A 24339-nucleotide genomic window follows, 5' to 3' on the forward strand; every position below is an offset into this window, starting at 1 on the left:
TGGACAGGGGCAGGGTCTTGGAGCGGCCTTTCAATGCATTTGTGTTCCTTTATCATTTATAGATATTTATTTTTTCCTAATTTTGAATCACAATTACCTAAATGCTGTGGGCGAAAGGTGTTAATTATTTCCTATTGTATGTTCAGTTTTATTTTACTTTATTTCAAGAATTTCTGTTAGTCTTCAAAGTATTAGTGATGTAAAAGTGAAAATGAAGAATAAATAAAGTGAAGAGGTCGACGGTACCTACGAAAGTCACTCAAATGTCCCCAGTCAGAACCACCTCATGAATCCTGGTGAGATCGGTCCTCTGGTAGCCAAGGCACCTTAGAGTCACTCAAGACCTGTACCAGCTTATTTAACTCCTCCCCGAAGAGAAAGGAGCCCCGAAAGGGAAACTTACTGAGCTTAGCTTTAGTTGCCACATCTGCTGACCAACCCCAAAGCCACAGAGTACTGTGGGTGGCTACACTGAGAGCCATGGACTTGGCCGAGGCACACAACAGATCATACATGGCATCAGAGAGATAAGAACTCAATCTTAGCAACTTCCTGATCCACTAAGGACCAATTAATCGACTTGCGATCAAGAATTTTCTCAGACCACCAGAAACAAGCCCGGGCTACCAGACCGCCCAAATCGCTGCCTGGACAGCCAGGGCAGCCACATCAAAACTTCTTTAAGTATAGCCTCTATTTTATGGGTCTGAGGATCTCTCAGAGCCGAGCCGCCTTCCACCAGCACTGTATGTCTGCATGCAATAGCCGAGACCACCGCATCGACTACAGGAGATTTAAATGTATCAGGAATGGGGTACAGTCTGTCCATGGACCATGCCAAGTGAAAAGGCGCATCCAAAAATTTCCACCGAGTGTGCACTACATCCTGAATATCTTGATGCATAGGGAAAGAGCGCGATGCTGACCGGATCCCTGTCAGAAGAGGGGTCCACAACATGAGGGGGGGGCCTTAGCTTCCTCTTTAAAGTGTAAAACTGAAGACACCTGAATCACGATTGAAGGGGAGCCCCGCACATGAAACCAGATCCTCCTCAAGATGGCCGGGACATTTCGGGCACCCAATAACTGCATCCATCATGCGGCGCCCACAGAAAACACACTTTTTCTCCTTTATGTCTTGTGTCTTTTTTAACTTCTAACAGCTCACCAGCTATAGAGAGCAAACCCTACTGGCACTCTAAACTGTAGTCTGTGCCTAACAGGTGGCTACGCGTACAGTTGAGGCTCCTCTAAAGTCAGAAAACCTGGGGAGGTGGGGGAAATGGGGGGGAAGGCTCGACACTTCTGAGTGTGGCACCCCCGAGAAGGTCCCCCAAGCTCTGTCCAAACAGCAAATGGGACAAGAAAGATCCACTAAATCAGATCCAACAGGCACAAACAAAACCCCAGCACAGATTGCATAAGCTTACCACTCCACCTGCTGGAGACTGAGAAAAGACTGATTGAAATAGGGACTCACAGCCCACTTGTACTATAGCCAAATCTCAGTGTCTCAATCTCCACCTGCTGGCAGAGGAGTGTAAACTCATCTGTTTCTGTGCTGGTCTGGAGGGATGCTAAAGAATATAGCAATTAGTGAGGCAAGATCTCCCTTGGCTAAATTCATGATGGTTATGCATATGCTTAATAATTTTGCTCTTTATGATGGTTCCAGGCAAAATGGCAGAGACTATCACCAGGCTCACCAGTCTATAATTTCCCAGGTTACTTCTGGAGCTCTTTTTAAAAACTGATGTTACATTGGCCACCCTCCAATCTTCTGGTACCACACTTGATTTTTAATATAAATTACATATTACTAATAATACTCTGCAAGTTCATTTTTTATTTCTAGTAATACTCTGGGATATATCATCTAGTTCAGGTGATTTGCTACTCTTTATTTGGCAAACTGCCCCATTACATATTTAAGATTTACAGAGATTTCTGGTTCTTTCGTGCAAAGACAACAAATACGAGACAAGCTTTCTTCCTTCTTAGATATGCCACATTTATCTTCTAATGGAAAACTGAGGTTTTCTGAGGGAACTGTTTGGATCTTTGAGATTTATCTGAATAAAAATAAAATACACAAGTAGTTTTCTTGCCACTCAATTGCATCTGCGAAACACAACATACAATCTCTGCACACACTACCTTTTATTTAGTCTTGGTCCTTTGGAGTATTTTACTGGTTTGTTTTTCTCTTCTCGCCTCCTTGCCAATTCCTCAGCAGACAGATGCTAATGAACAGAAATGCCTTTTGGTTAAGGAGGTCATTATCAATTGTCAGTTCTTTCATTATTTTCATTTCATACAATTAAGGTCTCAAAATCAAAACTGAATTTTAATATTTACATCTAGTGAGTTACCACAAAGGAATTGTTTTGCATTTAGAACAGTTTGTAAACTGGAACATCACCTCAAATGTCTGGCCTTCCAGATCCTTAGCATCACACCAATTGCCCCATGGATCTCGCACACGCCGTTTCCTGGTTCGCTGTAACCAGAAAGTTAAAGCATTTATCAAATAGAAAGCATTCATACACATCAAGGTACTAACAGTTGCAAAAAAACAAAACAAAAAAACAAACAAACAAAAAACAAGACTACAAATGTATTTGTAGATGGACATAGGCTTTTGAAATAGTGGCATCCAAAAAAGTCATTTCCATTCCTTGTCCTCTATAGGAGTCCCAAGGATGCTTGATTCTATCATAGCTTTGGCAAGTACCATGTTTGTTTTCAGGCAATTTTCAGCAATCATTCACTACCCTCTCAGTTGAAGGAGTACTTTCTTGTGATTCCTGAGACTATGTCCTTCCAACTGCAAATTTTCTCCCAGATACTGTGTTCTAGATGAAAAGGGCCAGATTCTATATATGGCGACCAGATTTGCGTGCCCAAATTTGTGCATGAGTCCAAGATCCACGCACAAATTAATGAGCTCAATGACAATAATTGGGTAGTAAAGAGATATTAGGTCTTACCTGCTAATTTTCTTTCATTTAGTCCTTCCAGAACAGCACAGATGGATGGGCTTATGCTCCTCTGCCAGCAGGTGGAGACTGAGAACACACTGAATTCTAACAGTATAAGTGGGCTGTGCAGTACTTCATAGAACCAGTCTGACGAATAGTCAAGCAGGTAAGCTAAACTAAAGCTCCTCTGTTCTGAAAAGTGCCCGTGACGGGAAGGGAGGGAGATGGTCTGATGAGAAGAGGTCGCGTAGCACCTAAGGGGAGGGGAGAGAGGAACAGACGCCAAAGGGAAATGGGGAGGAGAGAGGAGGGAGCAGACGCAGCATGGAAGAAGTTGGGAGGGAGAGAGAGAGAGAAGATGCTGAAGGGAAGTGGAGAGAGGGAGGAGCGGACGATAGATGGATGTGGGGAGGGGAGAGAGGAACAGACACCGAAGGGAAATGGGAAGGAGTGAAGGGGAAGGAGAAGATGAATAAAGTCAGAAGAGAGAGAGGGATGCAGTCACTGGAAGGAAGCGGGGAGGAGAGAGAGGGGAGAAGACGCTGAAGGGAAGTGGAAAGAGAGAGAGGAGCAGACGCTGGATGGAAGTAGGGAGGGGAGAGAGAGGGAGGAGTAGATGGTGAAGGGAAGTGGGGAGGAGAGAGAGGGGTACAGACGCTGAAGAGAAAGAGAGGGGATCACATACTAGATGGAAGGCGGGGATAAAGAAAAAGGGCACATGCTGGATTGGGGGAAGAGGGTAGAGTTCGTGAGATACTGGAAGGAGTGAAGGAAAGAGGTGGTAAGCTGTAGGCAGACACAATGAAAGAGAAATTGAGGACTGGAAAGTAAGAAAGTAGACAAGATACAAGACATAGGATACAAGAGGTGGAAAACAAATTGAGAAGGAAGAGCAGAAAAGAAAAGGAAGGGAAAGGAGAGAGAGATACCAGAGCATTGGGGGAGAGGGAGGAGACAATACCAGATCTGAAGGGAAGAAAGAGATGCTAAATACCAACTGGGGGAGGGAGTGAGAGATGGAAGGGAAGAAGAGATGCCAGACCATGGGGGGGGGGGGAGCAGATCGGTGCCAGACCAATAGGGGGGGAAGAGATGGAAGGGAGAGGCAGACAGTTTCTGATAGAGGCATAGAAATAGAGCAGATGCCATATGGAATTTTAAACAGGGAAACTAACATGGACAGTTAAAATAATGAGGGGATACAAGAGGAAAACAGCCAGGATTACATCACTGCAAAAAACAAAACAAAAAAAATTGAAAAGGGAGAAGGAACAAAAGGGAGTGCGAATAAGCTGAAATCAGGATTCAAATTTATGCCCCAAAGGCATCTTTAAAAAGATAAGTTTTGAGGCTTGCTTTAAATTTGGCGATATTAGTTTCTTGTCTCATATTTGAAGGGAAGGAGTTCCACAGTGTGGGTGCTATGACCGAAAAGATCTACGACATGATTCGCAAAACTATTTGGTGAATAGAAGGAATTGCAAGTAGGTTTTGTTGTGTCAATTGAAGAGCACTGGACGTCATTTACAGAATCAATAGTCTATCTATAAAAGCTGGCAAGTGATCTGTTTTTATCTTAAAGATAAGAAAAAGTAATTTGAATGTAATTCTGTAGGCAGCCAATGTGCATTTTTCAGGAGAGGAGTAACGTGATCATATTTTTTTGCCTTGAAGATAACACAGAACACGGCAGTAAAAATGATCTGAAGCCTTTTGGTTTCCTTCTGAGCGATTCCCTGATAAGCGTGAATTACAATAGTCTAAATGGGAAATGACCAACGAATGGATAAGAATATTAAGAGATTTGTAGTCCAAAAGAGATGAAAGGGAACAAATCAGTTTGGGTTTGTAAAAACATTTTTGGAACACTGAACTGACTTGCTTATTAAAGCATAGCTTATCATTGAGAATCACCCCTAAGAGCTTGATTGATGTAACGAATTGGATAAGGGTTGACTTAATGCAGAAAGGGGCTATTAGGGATTCATTATCTCTTGATGGAAATAGCAAAGCCTTGGATTTACTAATATTAAGAGACAACAAGTTTTCAGTAGGCCAATCAGAGATTAAATCCAACTTTTGATTGATTTCCTGAATATTGTTTTTATTTTAAGTTTGAATTGGGTGAAGTAGATGGATATCATTGGCATAAGTGAAAATGGTAAAGCCGATGGATTGCGCAAAGGTCAAAAGTGGGACCAAGAAAAAGTTGAACAGCATTGGTGATAAAATGGGGGACACCAAACATCTGCGAATATGGCTCCGATGAAGAGCTTGGAAGGCTGACCAGATATTTCCTTTCTGAAAAATATGACTTGAACCACTCTAGTGCTTGTCCTTGAGATTCCCAACGATTGAAGTCTGCGCAAGAGTACCGAATGATCAGTTGTGTCAAAAGCTGCTGATAAGTCCAAGGACACCAGCAGGACAGATTTCCTGTGGTCTAACGGAAGTTAAAAGGCCTAAAAGTGAAAATTCAGTTGAATGATGTGGTCTAAAGCCAGTTTGGTTGGGGGTGTAAGGCATTTGTCTGTTCAATGAAAGAAGTCAATTGGGTGAACACTATTTTTCTGTTAGCTTTGCAAGGAATGAAATGTAAGCTATAGGATGATAATTGGAGTATTCTTCAGGGCTTGCAGAGGACTGCTTGAGAATGGGTCCGATTATTGCCATCTTCCAAAGTATCCTCCATGAGAACTCCAATCACTGGGTAAGTCTCTCTTGTCTGTACCCTTCTCCTCTATCACCAACTCCCGACTCCATCCCTTCTACTTTGCTGCCTGGAACAAACTGCCTGATTCGATATGTCTTTGGCTCTGTCTCTGGCAAAATTCAAATCCATGCTAAAAGCCCATTTTTTTGAAGCTGCTTTTAAGTCCTAACTCCAACCTACTTGTAAAGCAACCATCTGTTTCGTCATTCCCTCTACAGCAGGGATCTCAAAGTCCCTCCTTGAGGGCCACAATCTAGTCGGGTTTTCAGGATTTCCCCAATGAATATGCATTGAAAGCAGTGCATGTACATAGATCTCATGCATATTCATTGGGGAAATCCTGAAAACCTGACTGGATTGCGGCCCTCAAGGAGGGACTTTGACACCCCTGCTTTACAGTTTCCTACCCAATCTGCCTCTAATTATGTACCTGAGCAGCATGTACAGATTCACCCTTTTTGTCCCGTTTGTCTATCACAACTAGATTGTAAGCTCTTTCGAGTAGGGACCATCTCATCCATGTTAATGTACAGCGCTGCATGTGTCTGGTAGTGGTATAGAAATAATAAAGTAATAGTTCCATAGGGTAAGATAAGAAAACCATATTTTCCATAATTTGAAAGTAACAAAACACTTTGAGATGACATCTCCATTTTAAAAAAACTACATTAATGCTGCTGTATGCCAATGTTAAAACACCCAAAATTCAAGTGAGAACCTGCTACAAATAGAAGTAAACCAGTAAGAAATCCTCCCTAGATCTCTTTAAGGTGATCTGCAGAAAAGCCTCCTGATAATAACAGCAGACTTGATACAAGACAACATGCTCTCATATAGAGAATCGAGTTCTATAGCACCAGCAATGTAAGGGCTTTTAATCTGCTTCCTCTGATGACTGGTTCAGTACTGCTCTCCATTCCCTTTCCTCAACCCATACGTCAAACCTTATCTTACCATAGACTGCAGACGCTGAGCCAGTTGGTAGGCTTTTATTGTATCTTTTCCCTCTCTGGATCTTGTTTTCTCTGCTGGTCGTGGCCTGCTGTATATGGCCTGTTCTAAAGGAACAGAAAAATCAGATGTAAGATGCTGTACAGTAATAGAATCTCTGTTAACCGGTATTCAACTAACTGGCATGCTCACCCAACCGGCCAAAAAAAAAATGGGGGGGGGAGAATAGTCCCACGAAGCACCAGCGGCAACGATCCTGAGCCACAACCCTCCACCCCACCAAGCCCCAAAAGAGTAGAAGCAATGGCAGTCTTGAGCCACAAATCACCCTCCTCCTGCTCCAAAGCACTGGCACAGCAGCGATTCTGAGACGCAAACGCCCCCCTCAAGCCCTGAAGCGGCAGAGGTCCTGAGCCGTGAACCCCCTCCTTCCCTTCCTTACCCAAAGCATCAGCCGGTCAGCAGGAGGCAGTGCTCAAGCTGCTTCTGGCCAAAACTGATTATTTCCGTTTCAACCAAAAAAGAGTCTTTAGCTGAAAATCACCACTCAGTTTTGGCTGAAATCAAAACTGGTCCCACCTCAAACAGTAGTGGTCTCTATTGCCTCATCCTTTCCCCCTCCAACAGACATATTCCGTAGTTCCACCCATAAGTGCCCCCCCCTCAACCTACCTTAGAGTTCTTGGTGGTCTAGTGGTATAGTCAAGGCAGGAGCGATCCCTAGTCACTCCTGCTCATGCTGACTCCAATTTTAAATGACAGCTAAAACCTCAAGCAACAGTCTCATACTGCTGGAGAGTTCAGCAGTCATTTGGATGATGGAGATGGCATGGGCAGGAGTGACTGGTGATCACTCCTGCCCCAATTATGCCACTAGACAGGGTGGAAAGCCTGGCATGGCAGGTGGGGGGGGGACAGGGTGGCAAGCCTGGTAGGGAGGGAGAGGGGTTGAGTGCAGAGCCTGGCATGGGAGGGAGTGAAGAGAAAGGGAGCAGGACACAGATCCTGATAGGGCACACAAACATTAACACCTCCCCTCAAATATATCTTATATTCAAGTCAATCTTTTTTCCTCTTTTTTTGGGAAAAAAGGTACCTCGTCTTATACTCAGATTGACTTATATTAGAGTATACAGTAAGTCCAGAGGGCTGCTACAAAATTGGTTAGTGGCCTATGTCATAAAGCATATGGGGACAGACTTAGAAACCTCAATTTGTATACTCTGGACGAAAGATGGGAGAGAGGGGATATGCTAGAGATGTTTAAATTTCTCCATGGCATTAATGTACAGGAGGTGAGTCTTTTTCAAATGAAGGAAAACTCTAGAAGGAGAGGGCATAGGATGAAGTTAAGAGGTGGAAGGCTCAAGAGTAATCTAAGGAGATACTTCTTTATAGAAAGTGTGGTGTATGCTTGGAATAGTCTCTCGGTAGATGTGGTAGAGACAGAGACTGTGTCTGAATTCAAGAAAGGGTGGGACAACATGTGGAATCTTAGGGAGATGAGGAGATAGTGGATTCTGTGAATGGGTGGTGTGGGTGGGCCATTTTGCCTTTATCTGCTGACATGTTTCTCTGTTTCTATATGAAGATCGCCACATGTGGTATCTTAGGCATGAAAAGGCTGCTAGGTACTCTTCAGCCAGAGTGCTCATTCAGCTGTGCAGTCCTTTTCAAAGGGCTAGCAAAAGCCAAGTACTTACCACAGCCAAAGTTGATCGCCCCAATCAGCTCCAGGTATGTGTGTATTCGTCCTATACAATTAACATCACCACAGTTCTTCAGGCCTGGACGTACAGAGGTCTTATTCAGATACCTGGGCTTGCACTTATCCCTACATAAAAGAAAAAGAACAACAATATTTAGGAAGGAACAAATACTTTTTGTGAATATTTGCTGGCATATAACATTTCAAGAAGAACTTTCATAGATATCTTCCAAGGAAAGAGGAGACAAGTTTTTGAAAGCAGCATTATGGCTAATATACTCTTGAAACTCTGGTGGCTCCAATAACTAGAGGTTGAAGCAACTGCACAAAAATGATGATTATATCCTTGGGATGATATAAGCATTTCAGTATTTATATATTCTGAGTGCTCCAGTAACCCTCAAAGTTCTATGTAAACACCCCATCGAAACATGGAATATATAAATACAACCTATATTGCAGAGACATGAGTAGATTTTTTTTTTTTTTTTAAAGACATGGACACAATAATAGATGCCTTTATTAAAAAAAAAAAAGTGCAAAAGATAAAAATATTTAGTTAAAAATGCAACGAGTAATACACCTAAAATATAAGAAATTGAATTTAAATAAAATTAATTAGTATTTCTTAGATCTGCATATAAGGTATCTGAGCTGTTTAAAACAAGCTTCTCACTATGATTTTTTTTACTAGCAAAATAAAACCTTATCCTTTAACCAAATAGTTTATTACTGCATATACATTAGTATTTTAATATTTGAGTGATGATTTGAATGTCTATCTTCTCTGTTTTCTATTGATCTTTGTTAGAATTGTAAACTACTCCGATCTGGGTGGTCAGCAAGGACAATATATCAAATCAATTGATATACAGTGCAAAGCAAAAATAAAAAGCGACCTCACCTTGAGTATTGCATTCAATTCAGGTGTCAAAATACTAATGTGTTAACAAAATATACGAGGACGCACAACATATAATATGTTCATATAATGATTCCAAATGTTGTGTGATCGTGGGAAGATTGGAGAAGACGTGACAGCGTTGGAGCTTAAATCGTCTTTTGTCAGCTAAGTCCTTGAACGACTTTGCCCTTTTCTAAACCTGAGCTGTTCTGTGAGGGAATTTTTTTGCCAGTGAAAATATCAAAAGCAGTTTTGATTTGTACTTTTGGTTCTATACTGCTACATTAGTCTGAGGCTTTTTCTCCCTCTTTTTGGGTGCATGCTGGGTTTGAAGAGGGGAGTACCTCGGTGCCACGATCAAACAACATTTTGAATCATATGATTCAATTCAGGTCACCGTATCTCAAAAAACAATACAGTGGTACCTCGGTTTACGAGTGCACTGGTTTGCGAGTGTTTTGCAAGACGAGCAAAACATTCTCAAAATCGGTGCCTCGGAAACCGAGCATGGCTCGATTTACGAGCACCCCCCCCTGCCTCGAACTGGCACCCCCCCGCCACGATCCGACCCCCCCCGCCATGATTGGGCACCCCCCCGCCACGATCCGACACCCCCCCCGACACAATTGGGCACCCCCCCGCCGCTTCTTACCCTCATCTGGGTACTCTTGAAGATCGGCCTACTCGTCTGCTGGGCCTTGAGCATGCTCAGATGCTCAAGGCCCAGCAGACGAGTAGGCCGATCTTCAAGAGTGCCCAGATGAGGGTAAGAAGCGGCGGGGGGTGCCCAATCGTGTCGGGGGGGGGGGAACGCATCAAAGTGAGTTTCCATTATTTCCTATGGGGAAACTCGCTTTGATAAACGAGCATTTTGGATTACGAGCATGCTCCTGGAACGGATTATGCTCGTAATCCAAGGTACCACTGTACAGCAGAACTGGAAAGGTTCAAAGAAGAGCGACCAAGATGATAAAAGGGATGGAACTCCTTTCGTATGAAGAAAGACTAAAGAGGTTAGGGCTCTTCAGCTTGGAAAAGAGACAGCTGAGGGGAGATATGATTGAAGCTGTGTTCCCTCTAAGCTGATCATGTGAGGAATTCTAGGAGTGATGGTCACAGATTTAACATGGTTGCTTATAAAAATACTTGCAAATGTGGAAAATTGTTGGGTTTTAGAACTTGTCGCTTATATGAGGAAAATTTGCACACAGCCAGCTAATTCTTAGAGGAAGCATTGGTCTCCTGAATCAGAAATCAGTGTTTTAGGATTGTTAGATTTTGCCTTTTCCGGGGTGGAGGATACTTTTATAACAGAGTACTGAAGTCAAAATTGGAAAATGTAGGCCCTCAGAAACAGGCCCAGTAACACACAAATTAACACCTTCTAAAACAAGTCTGTATTGGTGTGTATACTTATGATATTTTGTAAAATACATTATAGTTCTACCCAAATTTTACTCTTGAGAACCTCTGTGTGTCGTCCACATATGCTATCTTTGGGTATATATTTCCCTACACTAAACTCTTTTCTGCATATAAACAATACTTCATAAAATTACCCCTTATGAGTTAAGCTTGAATGGCCATTGGCTTGTATATATGTACTTATGCCAACAAGATGGCACATAAGTTTTATTCCTATAAACTTAATTTCTAGTGCAAAAGGCATACGAGTCTTAAACCAGTGAGTTATTCTCCTTTTCTTGTGAGTTTGTAGAAGGCATTATCTACATTTTTTTCTCAGCTTCACCTCCTGCATCTCTGTGCTGTGCCCCATCTCAGTTTTTTCTTCTACAGGCAAGTTGGAAGGTGCCTTTCTGATTTGCTCTGTGAGCAATGCTCCAAGAATGTATGAGTGAATGATCATGTGCTCATCTTAGAGAGAACATAGCAGGAGACCCATTAGAACATATTAACACCATCTTACCATTGATCCAATATGTAGTTTCTAATCTTTAAGTAACGTTCTGGAGTTTTTGTTTGACGCCCTTCAAAAAATTCTGGAATGGCTTGCTTTTCATCTTCCATAATAACATTTCTGTCTATTTCCACTTCCTGGTCAGGTGGTTTTAGCTCTTCTTCTTCCTCTTGATTATCCTCATCCAGCTGAAAAGAAGGCAGCAAAAGCATTTCACTATCTAACAATTCATTCTCCTCTTGACCAAGTTCCCGATCAGGAAACTGATTTACGGTTTCAGGGTTCTTCATCTCATGATGTTCGTTCCTTTCCAAGAGGCCATATGTGTCGGTTAGGGAATCTGCGTATGCCATATTTTGGTCTGGTTTTTTACAGCAAATATTTCCCACTCCAGGAGTTCTTATCTCCACCACCTCAGCTGGTTGTGGAATTGGTGTTTTCTTCAGTGCAGATATGGGAAGGCCATCCACTTGTCTAGCAGATTCCAAAATATTTTCATAGTGATTGGTCTCCAATGACAAACTATTGGGAATATTTGATAATGCGATCAATTCAGGCCTGTTTGGCAGTTCACAGATTGATAACTCGCCAGTGTCATCTGTGATGTCAACTTCTTCATCATCTGACAATTTTTCAATTTTCACTGCATTTAAGTTGGGGTCAGCACGGCCCCTTAATTGTGCAGGTGCTGCTGGTGCCATTATATCATCCTCCTCCAAATCAACTTCTTCGCATAGGTGGGTGGTGCCATTCTGATTAATTTCTTCTGTCTCCTCCAATTTTGGCTATGAAAAAATACAAAGATTTTATTGAAAACTTAGAAGTCCCCATCATAACAGATCACAGGATTAACTAATTTGCAATCACAGGCATAGTTTGCCTGTTTTCTTTGTAAGTAGGGTGAACTTTCTTCTCTTACCATTGACATTCATTAGTCTTCCCTCTCTTCCCACCCCAAACAATGACACTCACTAGCATTCTGTAACATCCTCAATCTCCATGCCTGTTTGGTTGTATCTGCAGCAGGGCAAAGATGCTAAAAAGTATTTTCAAACATAACAATAAAGCATTGGAAAGCCTTTGCATCTTTTCTAATTGCCTTCCTTTAACATTTCTTTGAGCCTTCAGTTTATTTTATTTTCATTTGTCCAATCTTTTAATTCATTTTTCTTTGTCCACATTTCCTCTCCCATCTGAATTCTAAGTTTCATTCTTCTATTTTCTCAGCATTTCTTCTAGATATTTTCACCCTGTTTTTTTTTTAAATTACACTCCTACTTCCATATTCGCACGGGTTAGGTGCAAAGCCGGCCTGTGAATAAGAAAAATTCACAAATAACTTTCAACTATTATTCACCCCCACTTCTCTCCCGCACCTCTTCACTTACTTTTTAAAGCCTGGTGGTCTAGCGGTGAAGCGGGGCAGGAGCGATCTTCCTACGCTCAAGACTACAGCAGGAACTCACGGCAGCCATTTTTGTTCGGGGTTCTGCACGGGGCAGAAGAGTAGGAAGAGTGCTGCTGCCCCACTTCGCCGCTAGACCACCAAGCTTTAAAAAGTAAGTGAGAGGTCCAGGAGGCAGGGTGGGTCAGCGAGAAGAAAACCATAAATAATCAAAGTCGTGAGTGCTGACCCCGTGAATATGGAGGGGGACCTGCATATTATTTCTGTGTTCCACTTCTTTAGGTTTTCCTTTTCTTGGTGTTTCTCCTTATCTATATTCTTCTCCTCTTCCACTCCTCCTACATACTTTCACACAGAATATCCTTTCTCCCCACCTCTCCATACTTCTTGCGTTGTTCCTTTTCCTCTACTCCTCCTCTATTCTCTCCCTCCTTCACACTGTCCTTCCCACGCATCTCTCCTTCCTTTCTTTCATTTCTTCACCCTCTCTCTTTCATTCCATCCTTTCTCCAATGTCAAACCTCATCTGCTCCTTTTCTAGCACATTTTCTCTCTCCCTCTACTTCCAGGTATACACACCTTTTCACCCTCTTTCCTCCTCAAAGGGTACATGCAGTCTGTCACTTCTTCCTCTCCTTATGGCCACTGTCCCTCTTTCCCTTCCTTCCCACAGCACTGCTCTCAGATTACCCAAACAGCTAAGTGTCTGGCCATGGCCAGAGAGGAACACATGTATACAGTGCAAAAGCTCCAGTTACACACAGACATTTCTAGACCCTTTACTTGAGACAGAACTGTCTATTCTTCTTTACCCTTCTTTATCTACTATGATGCTACAGAATCTGAAAGCAGCCTGTAGAAATCTGGGGAGGGAGGGGACTTGGTATTACCCTCAATGCATCCTCAAAACTACATGCACGTTCAAGACTGCTGAATTACTTTAACATGAGCTCCAGTGATCATATTGCAATTCTTACAGAGAACTGTTATTAGCCTCTAGTCCTATGCTGGTCAGGAATTGAAGATTTTTTTTTTTTAGCTCCATTCTAGATATTTTTCACATTTGGAGTACCAAAAAAAAAAAAAAAAAAAAAAGGTATGCTATTCTCACCTTGTTCCTCAAGTAGTGCCTGGCGTAGTTCTTTACTTGTAGAACTGTGCGGCTTCCAATTAGCTTTGCAATTTTTGTCCACCTTCGGCCAAATTTACCCTACAAGAAACAAAAAAGTCAAAACAGAACAAAATGCTGCCGTCATGTTGCACTTAAAAATAAACCCGTAATTTGCAAAAAACACCAATATAGGAACAAACAAAAGTACTTTAAATGCCTTTTAAACCTGAGTGGCGCTCAGAATCCAAGATGGAATGAAAAAACTCGATGTGGGGAACAAACCCCTAAAGAGCTTCTTACAGAATCTATCATTGCACCATTATGAGGTAAAAGGTAATTAAAAATGCTTCTTGAGAATGCTCATAAATATTTTTTATGTCCATATAGTGAAATAAATATCCGACTTCTTAATGACTTCATAAAACGTGAATTCAAAAATAACTTAACTTGCCGGACCAACGCTGTCTGACCATTTAAGCTAAGTTATTTTTGAATTCACGTTTTTTGAAGTCATTAAGAAGTCGGATATTTATTTCACTATATGGACATAAAAAATATTTATGAGCGTTCTCAAGAAGCATTTTTAATTACCTTTTACCTCATAATGGTGCAATGATAGATTCTGTAAGAAGCTCTTTAGGGGTTTGTTCCCCACATCGAGTTTTTTCATTCCATCTTGGATTCTGAGCGCCACTCAGGTTTAAAAGGCATTTAAAGTACTTTTGTTTGTTCCTATATTGGTGTTTTTTGCAAATTACGGATTTTTAGGAACAACTCCTTGTTCGATTATTACCCAGTTGTTTGTATTGGGCACTTAAAAATAATACAGAAATAGAAATCAAAACAATATAATGGGCATGAAATCAAATTTCAACATTGCTGATTTAGCTAAAAATTGGTGCAATTCAATAAGCAGAGTTCAAGAAAATAAAGAATCTAGCCTCAAAAGACTTAATCTTAGTACTTAAGAACACTTTTTTAAAAAATACTGCTGCCTATCCATAAAACTGTTACCTTATTCCTAAATCATTATTTAAGTTATTTATATACTGCCTATCAGTGGAAGTTGTCTAAGCGGTTTACATTCAGGTACGCAAGCATTTTTCCCTATCTGTCCCTGAGGACTCACAATCTATCTGATGCACCTAAAGCAATGGAGGATTAAGTGACTTGCCCAGGGTCACAAGGCGGAGTGTGGGGCTTAAATCCATAACCTCAGGGTGCTGAGGCTGTAGCTCTAATCACTACTACTGTTAATTATTTCTATAGTGCTACCAGATGCACGCAGTGCTGCACAGTCACAAAGAATAAAAAAACAGTCCCTGCTCGAAAGAGCTTACAATCTTAACAGGCAAGACAGACAAACAGAATGTCATGGATACAGTTAAGGGAAACAGTTAATCAGCGGGCTGGGTTGTAGGGCAGAGGAGTAGGGTTAAGGATTGAAGAAGATTATATAAAAAAAGGTGGGTTTTGAGTCTGCTTTTAAACAAAGGAAGGGAAGGGGACTGATGGACAAACTTGGGTAATTTATTCCAGGCATAGGCAGCTAGACGAAAGGAACAAAGTCTGGAATTGGCAGTGGAGGAGAAGAGTAATACTAAGAGTGACGTTCTCTGGGAGGTGTATAAGGAGAGAGAAGCGAGGGGCAGCAGAATGAACACACTTGTAGGTCAGCAATAAGATCTTGAACTGTATGCGATGGCAGATAGGGAGCCAGTGAAGTGACTTAAGGAGAGGGGTGGCATGAGCGTACTGGAGGTTGGTAGAAGATGAGTCGTGCCGCAGAGTTTTGCACAGATTGCAAGGGGGGAGAGGCGACACTGGGGGATATCAGGAGTAGATTGCATTAATCTAAGCGTGAGGTTATGAGAGCTTGGACAAGGGTCCGGGTAGTGTGCCACTCCTTCCTCTTGGAAAAGAGATGACTGAGGGGGGTAGACATGATTAATGTGTAAACATATTTCACTGTGCTGAACTGAATTTTATTTTTAGGATCCAGTATGGAGTATTAAAAACTGTATACAGACTAGAGACAGATCTTTTATAGGTAGTCTATAATAATGGAGTACAAACATTGGTTACATGTATGATGTTTATCATGTTGATATTTTTATGTTTGTTCTGTTTCTATATATAAATCAATAAAAATTTTATTGAACTTAAAAAAAAAAAAACTGTATACAGTATACTTACTTATAAATCACCCCCATATAATTGCAGTAGCGATTAACATGTGCTAATTCCCGTGTTAACAGTTTAACACACTTCAGTAAAAGATAGCTATAATTTAAAGTTGGGTTTTCTGGTTTAAACCCCCCCCCCCACACAATTATTTTTCCCATCGGGGAAAGGGACATATGTATCTATTTGATAATCTTTTTTAAACTACCATTTTTCCTAGTATTTAGACTCTCTTAGGCAGCCTTTAATGGGTGAAAATCCAAATGAAAGTTATTATGGAGTTTCGACAGTATATTCTGCTTCTACAATGTTGTAATTCACAGTGACTCTTGTACACCTCACTTTCATCAACTGTGTTTCTAACCTGTGCACAGTTAAGTTTTTTTATAGTTCTGAATTTACTTAACAATGCCTTTTTATATTTTCAAATTAATTTAATAAAATTAAAAAAAAAAAAAAATTTGAATTAATTTAATAAAATTAATGGCTTAGCGTGCACACAAAATGGTCGTGTGATCGCAGCGCTCCTCTTACCTGGGCAACCGCTGAATAAATAAAGATTTCCATTTAAACTGTTTTCGGCTGAAAACATCGGAGAGGACAGCGGGAGCATGGCGAGCACCCGACAGAGTAAGAGTGAAACCGGAGGGGCTGTGAAAAGGCAGAAGCAGGATCAAATTACCCCGAATAAGGTTCCGCTTCCTGCTGATGTATCAGAGGAGTTAAGCAAAGCTGAAGTTATGGGGGAACTGAGGCAAATCAAACAAATGCTGACAGAGACTGTGAGTAATATGGCAGAACTGAAGGAAGAAATCCTGAATATACACAGACAAATGGAAGTAGCTAATAAAAGAACAACAGAGTTAGAAGTTAAAATGGAGAGCTTAGAATGTGAAGGAAAAAGATGCAAAAATGACAGTTTGGAAATAATTCAATTGAAAAGTCAGCTGGAAGATTACGAAAACCGTGGAAGAAGAAAGAATATAAAACTTTTTGGAATACAGGAAAATTTGGAAGGGAAAAATGCAATACAGTTTTTAGAAAATTTAATTCCTAGATTATTGCAGTTGGATTTCAAACAGCCTTTGGAAATAGAACGGGCACACAGGATTCCAATAAAGAGTCTGGAAAATCAAGGGAGACCAAGACCATTAATATTCAAGATGTTAAGATACCAGCAAGCAATAGAAATTTTAAATGCTGCCAAAAAAGATAAAAACTTAAACTATAAAGGATCCAAAATATGGTTTTTACCAGACTTTGCTAAAAATACAGCAAATATTAGGAAGAAATTCCTTGATCTGAGATCTCAATTAAAGGAAAAAGGATATAAGTATGGGTTATATTACCCAGCAAAAATGAGGGTATCTTGTGGGGATAAATCTTTGTATTTTGTTGATCCGGAAAAACTAAAGATCTTTCTTTCAAAATCAGAACCTATGTCATTTTAGCACAATGGGTGTTGAAATGAAGGGATAAATACTAAGACTGGATTGGTGAATATTGAACAAAAAATTAAATATAAAGAACTATGGGACTTTAGTTTGTTGGAAAAAGAAGAATATGCAACAAAGAACAGGAAATAAAAATGGACAAGTGAAAAAGAAAATAAAAGAATGTAAAGAAGAAAGAAGGATAGACTGGAAAGACATTAAAGTGAAGTTATTAGACTGAACTTTTAGGAGACTGAAAGATGGATGGTTGGAGTAAAGAATGAACAAGAAGGATTAAAGGACTGGACAAATTAACACAAAAGGAAAAGTGAAGACTGAATAGGAAAATAAATAGATGTGAAGAAGAAGAAAGCAGGACTGATAGACTAAAAGGATATTATAAAAAAAAAAAAAAAATGAATGACAATTGGCAGTCAAAAGTCTTTAAGAGTGGATGGATGGAGATAAGAAATAAATATGAAAGTTCAGTTTATTTAATAAGTCAGAAAAGGAGAAAGTAAAGAATGAAAGGACAATAAGGAAAAGATTGCAGAATGGACTAATGATAGAAAGGACAAGTTATATGATATTTAAATGCAAGTAAAGGAAAGGAAAATGAATAATATAAAAGAAAGATACATAAGAATTTATTGGTAGCTGAAGGAATGTAAAGATTGATGTTGTGATAATATAGTTTTAAAAAGATTGGATTTAATTTGGAGAAGAGGAAATATAAAAAGGGGGGGAAAAAAATTATTTTGAAAATGAAATACAAATGTTTAAATACAAATAGAGGATAAAAACTTATAAAATTGAAGTTTGTTTTTTTAACAGAAATATATGAAGAGATGGATATTTGTTGTTGGATATTTAAAGGAGGATAGGAGAAGATGGATTAGATAATATAAGATATAGGAAAATGATACTTTTTATTAAATATATGACTATGATAGAATTTTCTTGAATGAAATAAAATGTTGGGGGAATGAATTAGAGATTGGTGAAATGATAAAAATGCATTAATGGAATGTTAGGAAATAAATATGGTTATGTGACTAAAGGTTAAATAATAGATAGAGAAATTAATTACTTTAAAATGGAAAAAAAAAAAGAAAAAAGGTTTTATGATTAGAAGAGAGATATAATTAGATATATTGTGGAGAGGTAGTGAGTTTGTCTCAATAAAGGATAAAGGGGTTATTAATAAATATTGGTTGCCTGGGGGGAGGGGGAAGTTGGGATTACTGTCCAATGTGTGTCCTTAAGCTGTCATTATATTGGGGAGGGAGGGGTGGGAAGAAGGTGGGTATTAAAGATATTACTAGGATGATTAAGGAAAAGATTAATAAGGGATTGGGTAATTTGGAGGTAAGAATGTGTGCCATGGGAAGAAGTTTTTTAGATCTTAGTTATGGAAGAAGGGAAGAGGAAGATTATGATAAGGAGTATAAAATATATTATGTCTTTTAAGATATTTTCTATTAATGTCAATGGCCTGAATCATGTAATCAAAAGGAAAAAGGTATTATCATTTTTAAAGAAGCAAAACGCGGATGTTTATTGTCTGCAGGAGACCCATCTTAATATAAAGGAATCACAGAAACTAACGGGTGGGTGGGTGAAAGAATGTTTTTTTGCTCCAGCAGAGGGTAAAAAAGCAGGAGTAGCAGTTCTTATAAATAAAAAGTGTATGGCCAATTTTAAGATAGTAAATTCGGACCCACATGGAAGATGGCTACATGTTGATATAAGTATGGGAAATAATGCCCTGACGTTGTTCAATATATATGCCCCTAATTCGAATCAATCAGAATTCTTTAAAAAATTGCAGAGTATGTTGTTACCACTGGCTGCTTCTAATTTAGTAATGGCTGGAGATTTTAATGCTGTAATGGATCCATTAATGGATAAAAAACCAGGTAAAAGTATAAAATCTTTAGGTTTAGATAATTTGGTTCAATCATGTGATTTGAAGGATATATGGCGTATTCTTCATTTTAATGATCAGGAATTTTCATTTTGTTCACAGGTTCATAAATCATTTTCAAGAATAGATTATATTTTTATTTCATCACATAAGGTGCAGCAAGTGATTAAGGCTTCCATTGATCCCATTATCATTTCGGATCATGCGGGAGTATGGATAGATTTACAATTAGATCAATTAGAAAATAGAAGACCTCTTTGGAGATTTGATAATGCATTGCTTGTGGATGAAAAATTTTTGGAAAATTTTAAAACACAAATTAGTGATTTCTTTCAAATTAATTTAGTGGAAGCTACATCTATTGAAAATGTATGGGACGCTTTTAAAGCGACTATGAGAGGTCATATTATATCATATTCGGCTTTTGTTAGGAAACAGATTAAAAAACAGTATATAGAGTTAGAAAAAGAAATTAAAATATTAGAAACTAAATTGGTAAGCAAATGGGAACATGATGTATTACAAGCTCTTTTGAAAGCAAAAGGTAAATATAACGAATTAGCTTCAAAAATGATAAGAAGAGACTTGTTTTCCAAACAGACAATGTATTATGGAAATTCTAATAAGGCGGGAAGATTATTGGCAAATTATCTTAAAGCAAAAAAAAGAAGAACTAACATTAATGGGATAAAAGATGATAATGGTATAATAACCAATCAAACGGATATAATTTTAAAGCAATTTCTAAAATTTTATAAGGACCTGTATTCTTCCGAGCCTTATTTGGAGAGGCAAAAAGATGGTAAAAATTTTTTAGATTTAATTATTGGACCTAAGGTTCCTGATCATATAAAACGGAGTTTAGATGAACCTATATCATTAAAAGAATTAGAAACAGCGTTGAGATCTTTTAGAGTTGGATCCGCTCCAGGTGGTGATGGTTATACAGTAGAATTTTATAAAACATTTCAAAATGTCCTTTCCCCATATTTACTAAATTTATATCAGACACAACTTATAAAAGGTGATATTAAAGGCACTATGGCTGAATCAATAGTAATTGTTTTGCCTAAGCCAAATAAAGATCCTACTTTGGTTTCAGACTACAAGCCTATATCTTTAATAAATGTGGATAATAAACTTTTGGCGAAAATTTTGGCTTTGAGATTAGCCAAAGTTCTCCCACATATTATAGACACGCATCAGACGGGTTTTGTTGCTAAAAGACATTCCTCTAATAACTCTAGATTATTGTTTCATATGTTAAATTTATCAAAAAAAAAATGGATGAACCGGCTTTTACAGTTTCCTTGGATGCAGAAAAAGCGTTTGATAGGGTAGAATGGAATTTTATGTATCAGGCTTTAGAATGGTTTGGTATAGGTTCTGGATTTATACAAATGGTAAAAACATTGTATAGCTTCCCGATTGCAAGATTAAATATTAATAATATGATATCTGATGGTTTTCAATTGCAGAGGGGAGTTAGACAAGGTTGTCCTTTATCTCCTTTGTTATTTGATGTTGTATTAGAACCCTTATTGTTAGCAATACAGCAAGCAAGGGGGATACAGGGTATTCCATATTCTGATATGGAATATAAAATTTCGGCTTATGCGGATGATATTTTACTTTATTTGAGGAATCCAGAGTCTACCTTATCTTGTCTATTGGAATTAATTGATATGTTTGGCAAATTTTCAGGTTATAAAATTAATTGGAGTAAGTCTGAACTTATACCTTTAAATGTTCATTGTGTAAAAGGATTATTTGATGCTTTTCCGTTCATATGGAAAGAAGGAGGATTTAAATATCTTGGCATTCAAGTTAAAAATACAATTGAAGAAACAGTAAAAGAAAATGAAAAATTTGTATTGAAAAGAGTTACAGAGTTATGTGAGCAATGGAATCCGTTACATCTTTCTTGGTGGGGGAGAGTTCAAACTATTAAAATGATGATCTTGCCTGTAGTTTGCTACCAAATGAGTATGATACCTATTTATTTTCAAGGGTCCTTTTATAAAAAGCTTAATAGCATTTTAACGAAATTTCTTTGACTTGGTAAAACGCATAGAATAGTTTTGGTATCTTTGCAAAAATCAATTAAGGAGGGAGGGGTAAATTTTCCAAATTTTTATAGGTACCATCAAGCCTATATTTTACGTCAGGGTATGTATTGGATCCTCCCAGAACTGATAGATAATGCACCGGATTGGTTATATTTGGAATGGCGCCTTATGTTTCCCCTAAATTTAGTTCATCTTCCAAGTATCAACATGCCTAGAAGATACAGAGAAAATAAGATATTAATGGATACTTGGAAAATGTTGAGGTTTATTAGTAAATTAACACCTGTCCTAATAAACAAGTCAACTAATCAGTCTTTATGGATAAACTCCAAGATTAAAATTGGCGGAGCTCAAATCCTTTGGAAGGAATGGATTATTGCAGGCATTAGATCTCTGAATGATGTTATTTCGGAAGGTAAACTGCTGGAATTTTCACAATTGCAACATAGATTTGGTCTTAGTAAAAAACAAAGTTTTAAATGGTTGCAATTGAAACAGGCCATTCAGGTTGGGTTCCCTGAATGGAAAACATTGAATAATCAATATAGTTTAGAGTTCTTATGCTTCCAAGCAGACTTCCTAGGGCATCAAGCTGCATTGTGGTATAAATTAATATCTGGATATTTGAATAAAAAACCAAAAAATGGTCTAAGAGACATTTGGAGCATTGAGATTAAGCATCAAATTACTGCATCTCAATGGCCACTAATTTGGTCTTGGAGAATGAGATGTACAGTGTCAGCATCTAAGACAAACTTGGTTCTTTTTATTACATAGAGCTTTTTGGACCCCTACACGTTTGCAAAAATTAGATAGTTCTAAGTCCAATAAATGCTGGCACTGTAATCTGGAACCTGGGACGTTGGATCATTTACTATATCATTGTCCCTACATTAAAAGTTTTTGGAATGCAATTTGGCCACAAATTAATAAATTGATGGAAAATCATGTAGCAATATCATATGATACAGTGTTATTTGGAATGATGATGAGAAAAAAAGTCAAATTTCACCAGAAAATAACAAGCTTTTACTAGTCATGACAGGGGTTGCCATTCAGCATATAACCAATAACTGGAAGAATCATAGTAACCTTAATTATACATTTTGGTGGAATACAATTTGTCATATATTCAAAATGGAAAGAGTAATAGCAATACAAAGAGGGACATATCCTAAATTTATAAAAATATGGGGGCCATTGACAAAGTATTATACTGAATGAATAATAGGATTTATCTTCTTCTTTTCTTCTTTTTCTTGTCTTCTTTATGGCACACATGGAGGGGGGGGGTAGTGAAAATAATTTTACATAACATGTTATAATATGGTATACAATATGTATAAGGTGATTGGAAAGTACTTGAAGGGTGGGGGGTGGGAGAGGGGATAAAAAAAATTTGTTCAGAATATTATGTAATAGATATAAAAGTGATATTGTGTATTCATTAGTTGTAACTCAATATTTTGTACACTTCATGTAAAATATGAAAGTGAATAAAGAATTATAAAAAAAAAAAAATTTAATAAAATTAAAATCAATATTTTCTGAGCTTATTTTTTTCATTCTAAGAAAGAAAAACCAACCAAAACCCTATGGAAGTCAAACCCACCAAAAAAGTAGGGTTTAGATAAATGGGTCTTCCAAATAGCTGCAAATAGATCAAACTAGTTTTATTTAGTAGCCACCGCACAAAGATACGACTCAACGTGGAGCCGTGTTTCGGCACTCAAAAGGCTGCATCAGGAGTCGTGATCTCAATGCAACACCATATATCATAAATCGATGAAGAGATCTCACATGGGATTGGCATGTGGGATCTCTTCATCGAGGAAGTTAGGGGATGGGTCATTAGTGTGGGCAGACTACATGGGCCGTGGCCCTTTTCTGCCGTCATTTTTTATGTTTCTATGTAAATGAAAGACAGCCAGCATAGACTCTTATTGCTACAGTACAGGCAGTCCCAGAGGTTACGAACAAGTTACGTTTTTAAAGCTGTTCTTAAGTCAGATTTGTATGTAAATTGGAACATGTATATAACACAAGAGGCATTTTTACAAGTGTGAATACTTGTATGAGAAATATATGTGATTTGATTAAACTGGGCAGAACATTTGCTTCTTCAAGCCACTGATCTTTCCCAACCTCCCCCCAACCGCTAATCTTTCCCAATCCCCCCTACTCTAACCTGCAACCACCAATCTTTTCCAATACTCCTCCCCACACACACCTCCTGCAGCCACCAATATTTCATAATACCCCCCCACACACACACCCTGCCACTGTCAAACTCTTGAAGCTCTCCTGCATAAACCTCCATAGCTTCTCACTTAATTGCTCCTCTATATCACAGCTCCTTGGAAGCCAGAATGGGAGGATGCAACCATCTGTTTGAGCCCACTAAGAGGCAGAAGTATCCGCAGCATCCTCACCTGTGCCAGAGCTTCCTTCTCTTGCAGCTCTCTAGGTAGGCTGGGCAGCGGTGGCAATGGCAGCAATCCGGGAGGTTGGATGCTAACTTCGGCGCACCAATAGTGATTTAAGAACATAAGAAGTTGCCTCCGCTGAGACAGACCAGAGGTCCATCTTGCCCAGTGGTCCGCTCCCGCGGCGGCCCATCGGGCTTATTGCCTGAACAGTGGTCCCCGACTAATTTTGTAACTTACCTCTAATCCTATCCTAGCCTATCCCAGTCAAACAAAGCACACATTATTAACGTATTGTTTGGTTCGTAAGTACGGGTTGTACTAAGTTGGACAGCCGGTTCATAAGTATAGGTTGTACAGAAGTCGGACGTTCGTATCTCGGGGACTGCCTGTATCACTGACTGCTGCTCCAGAGAGAATGTGTTTTTTTTATTCTAATCAATTTTTGATTCTCAAAGGGGGTTATATATAAATGGTTAGTATATGTTTTCTCCAACAAGGCCCATTTTATTCCCATAGGGCCCTGCAGCAGACAGCACACTGCCTAGCCTTTAGTAAATAACCCAAGTAGGTTTTTTTTTTAAGAATTTATACCTGATCTTTGCCTAT

General features: G+C 38.9%; 1 protein-coding gene across 3 annotated transcripts in view; it reads right to left on the minus strand.

Annotated features, from left to right (window-relative positions):
* Window positions 1–24339, minus strand: part of MYSM1 (Myb like, SWIRM and MPN domains 1) — a 56363-nt gene that overhangs the window by 24261 nt on the left and 7763 nt on the right. For all 3 annotated transcript variants that reach the window (XM_033915771.1, XM_033915770.1, XM_033915772.1), the window contains 6 exons: window positions 13692–13790; window positions 11185–11960; window positions 8349–8479; window positions 6649–6752; window positions 2423–2500; window positions 2158–2243 (listed from right to left, as the gene is read on the minus strand). In XM_033915771.1, coding sequence (XP_033771662.1) covers window positions 2158–2243; window positions 2423–2500; window positions 6649–6752; window positions 8349–8479; window positions 11185–11960; window positions 13692–13790 — 1274 coding nt within the window. The remainder of the gene's footprint in view (window positions 1–2157; window positions 2244–2422; window positions 2501–6648; window positions 6753–8348; window positions 8480–11184; window positions 11961–13691; window positions 13791–24339) is intronic.

This window comes from Geotrypetes seraphini, chromosome 12, assembly GCF_902459505.1.
Source record: "Geotrypetes seraphini chromosome 12, aGeoSer1.1, whole genome shotgun sequence".
In the NCBI taxonomy this organism is placed as follows: domain Eukaryota; kingdom Metazoa; phylum Chordata; class Amphibia; order Gymnophiona; family Dermophiidae; genus Geotrypetes; species Geotrypetes seraphini.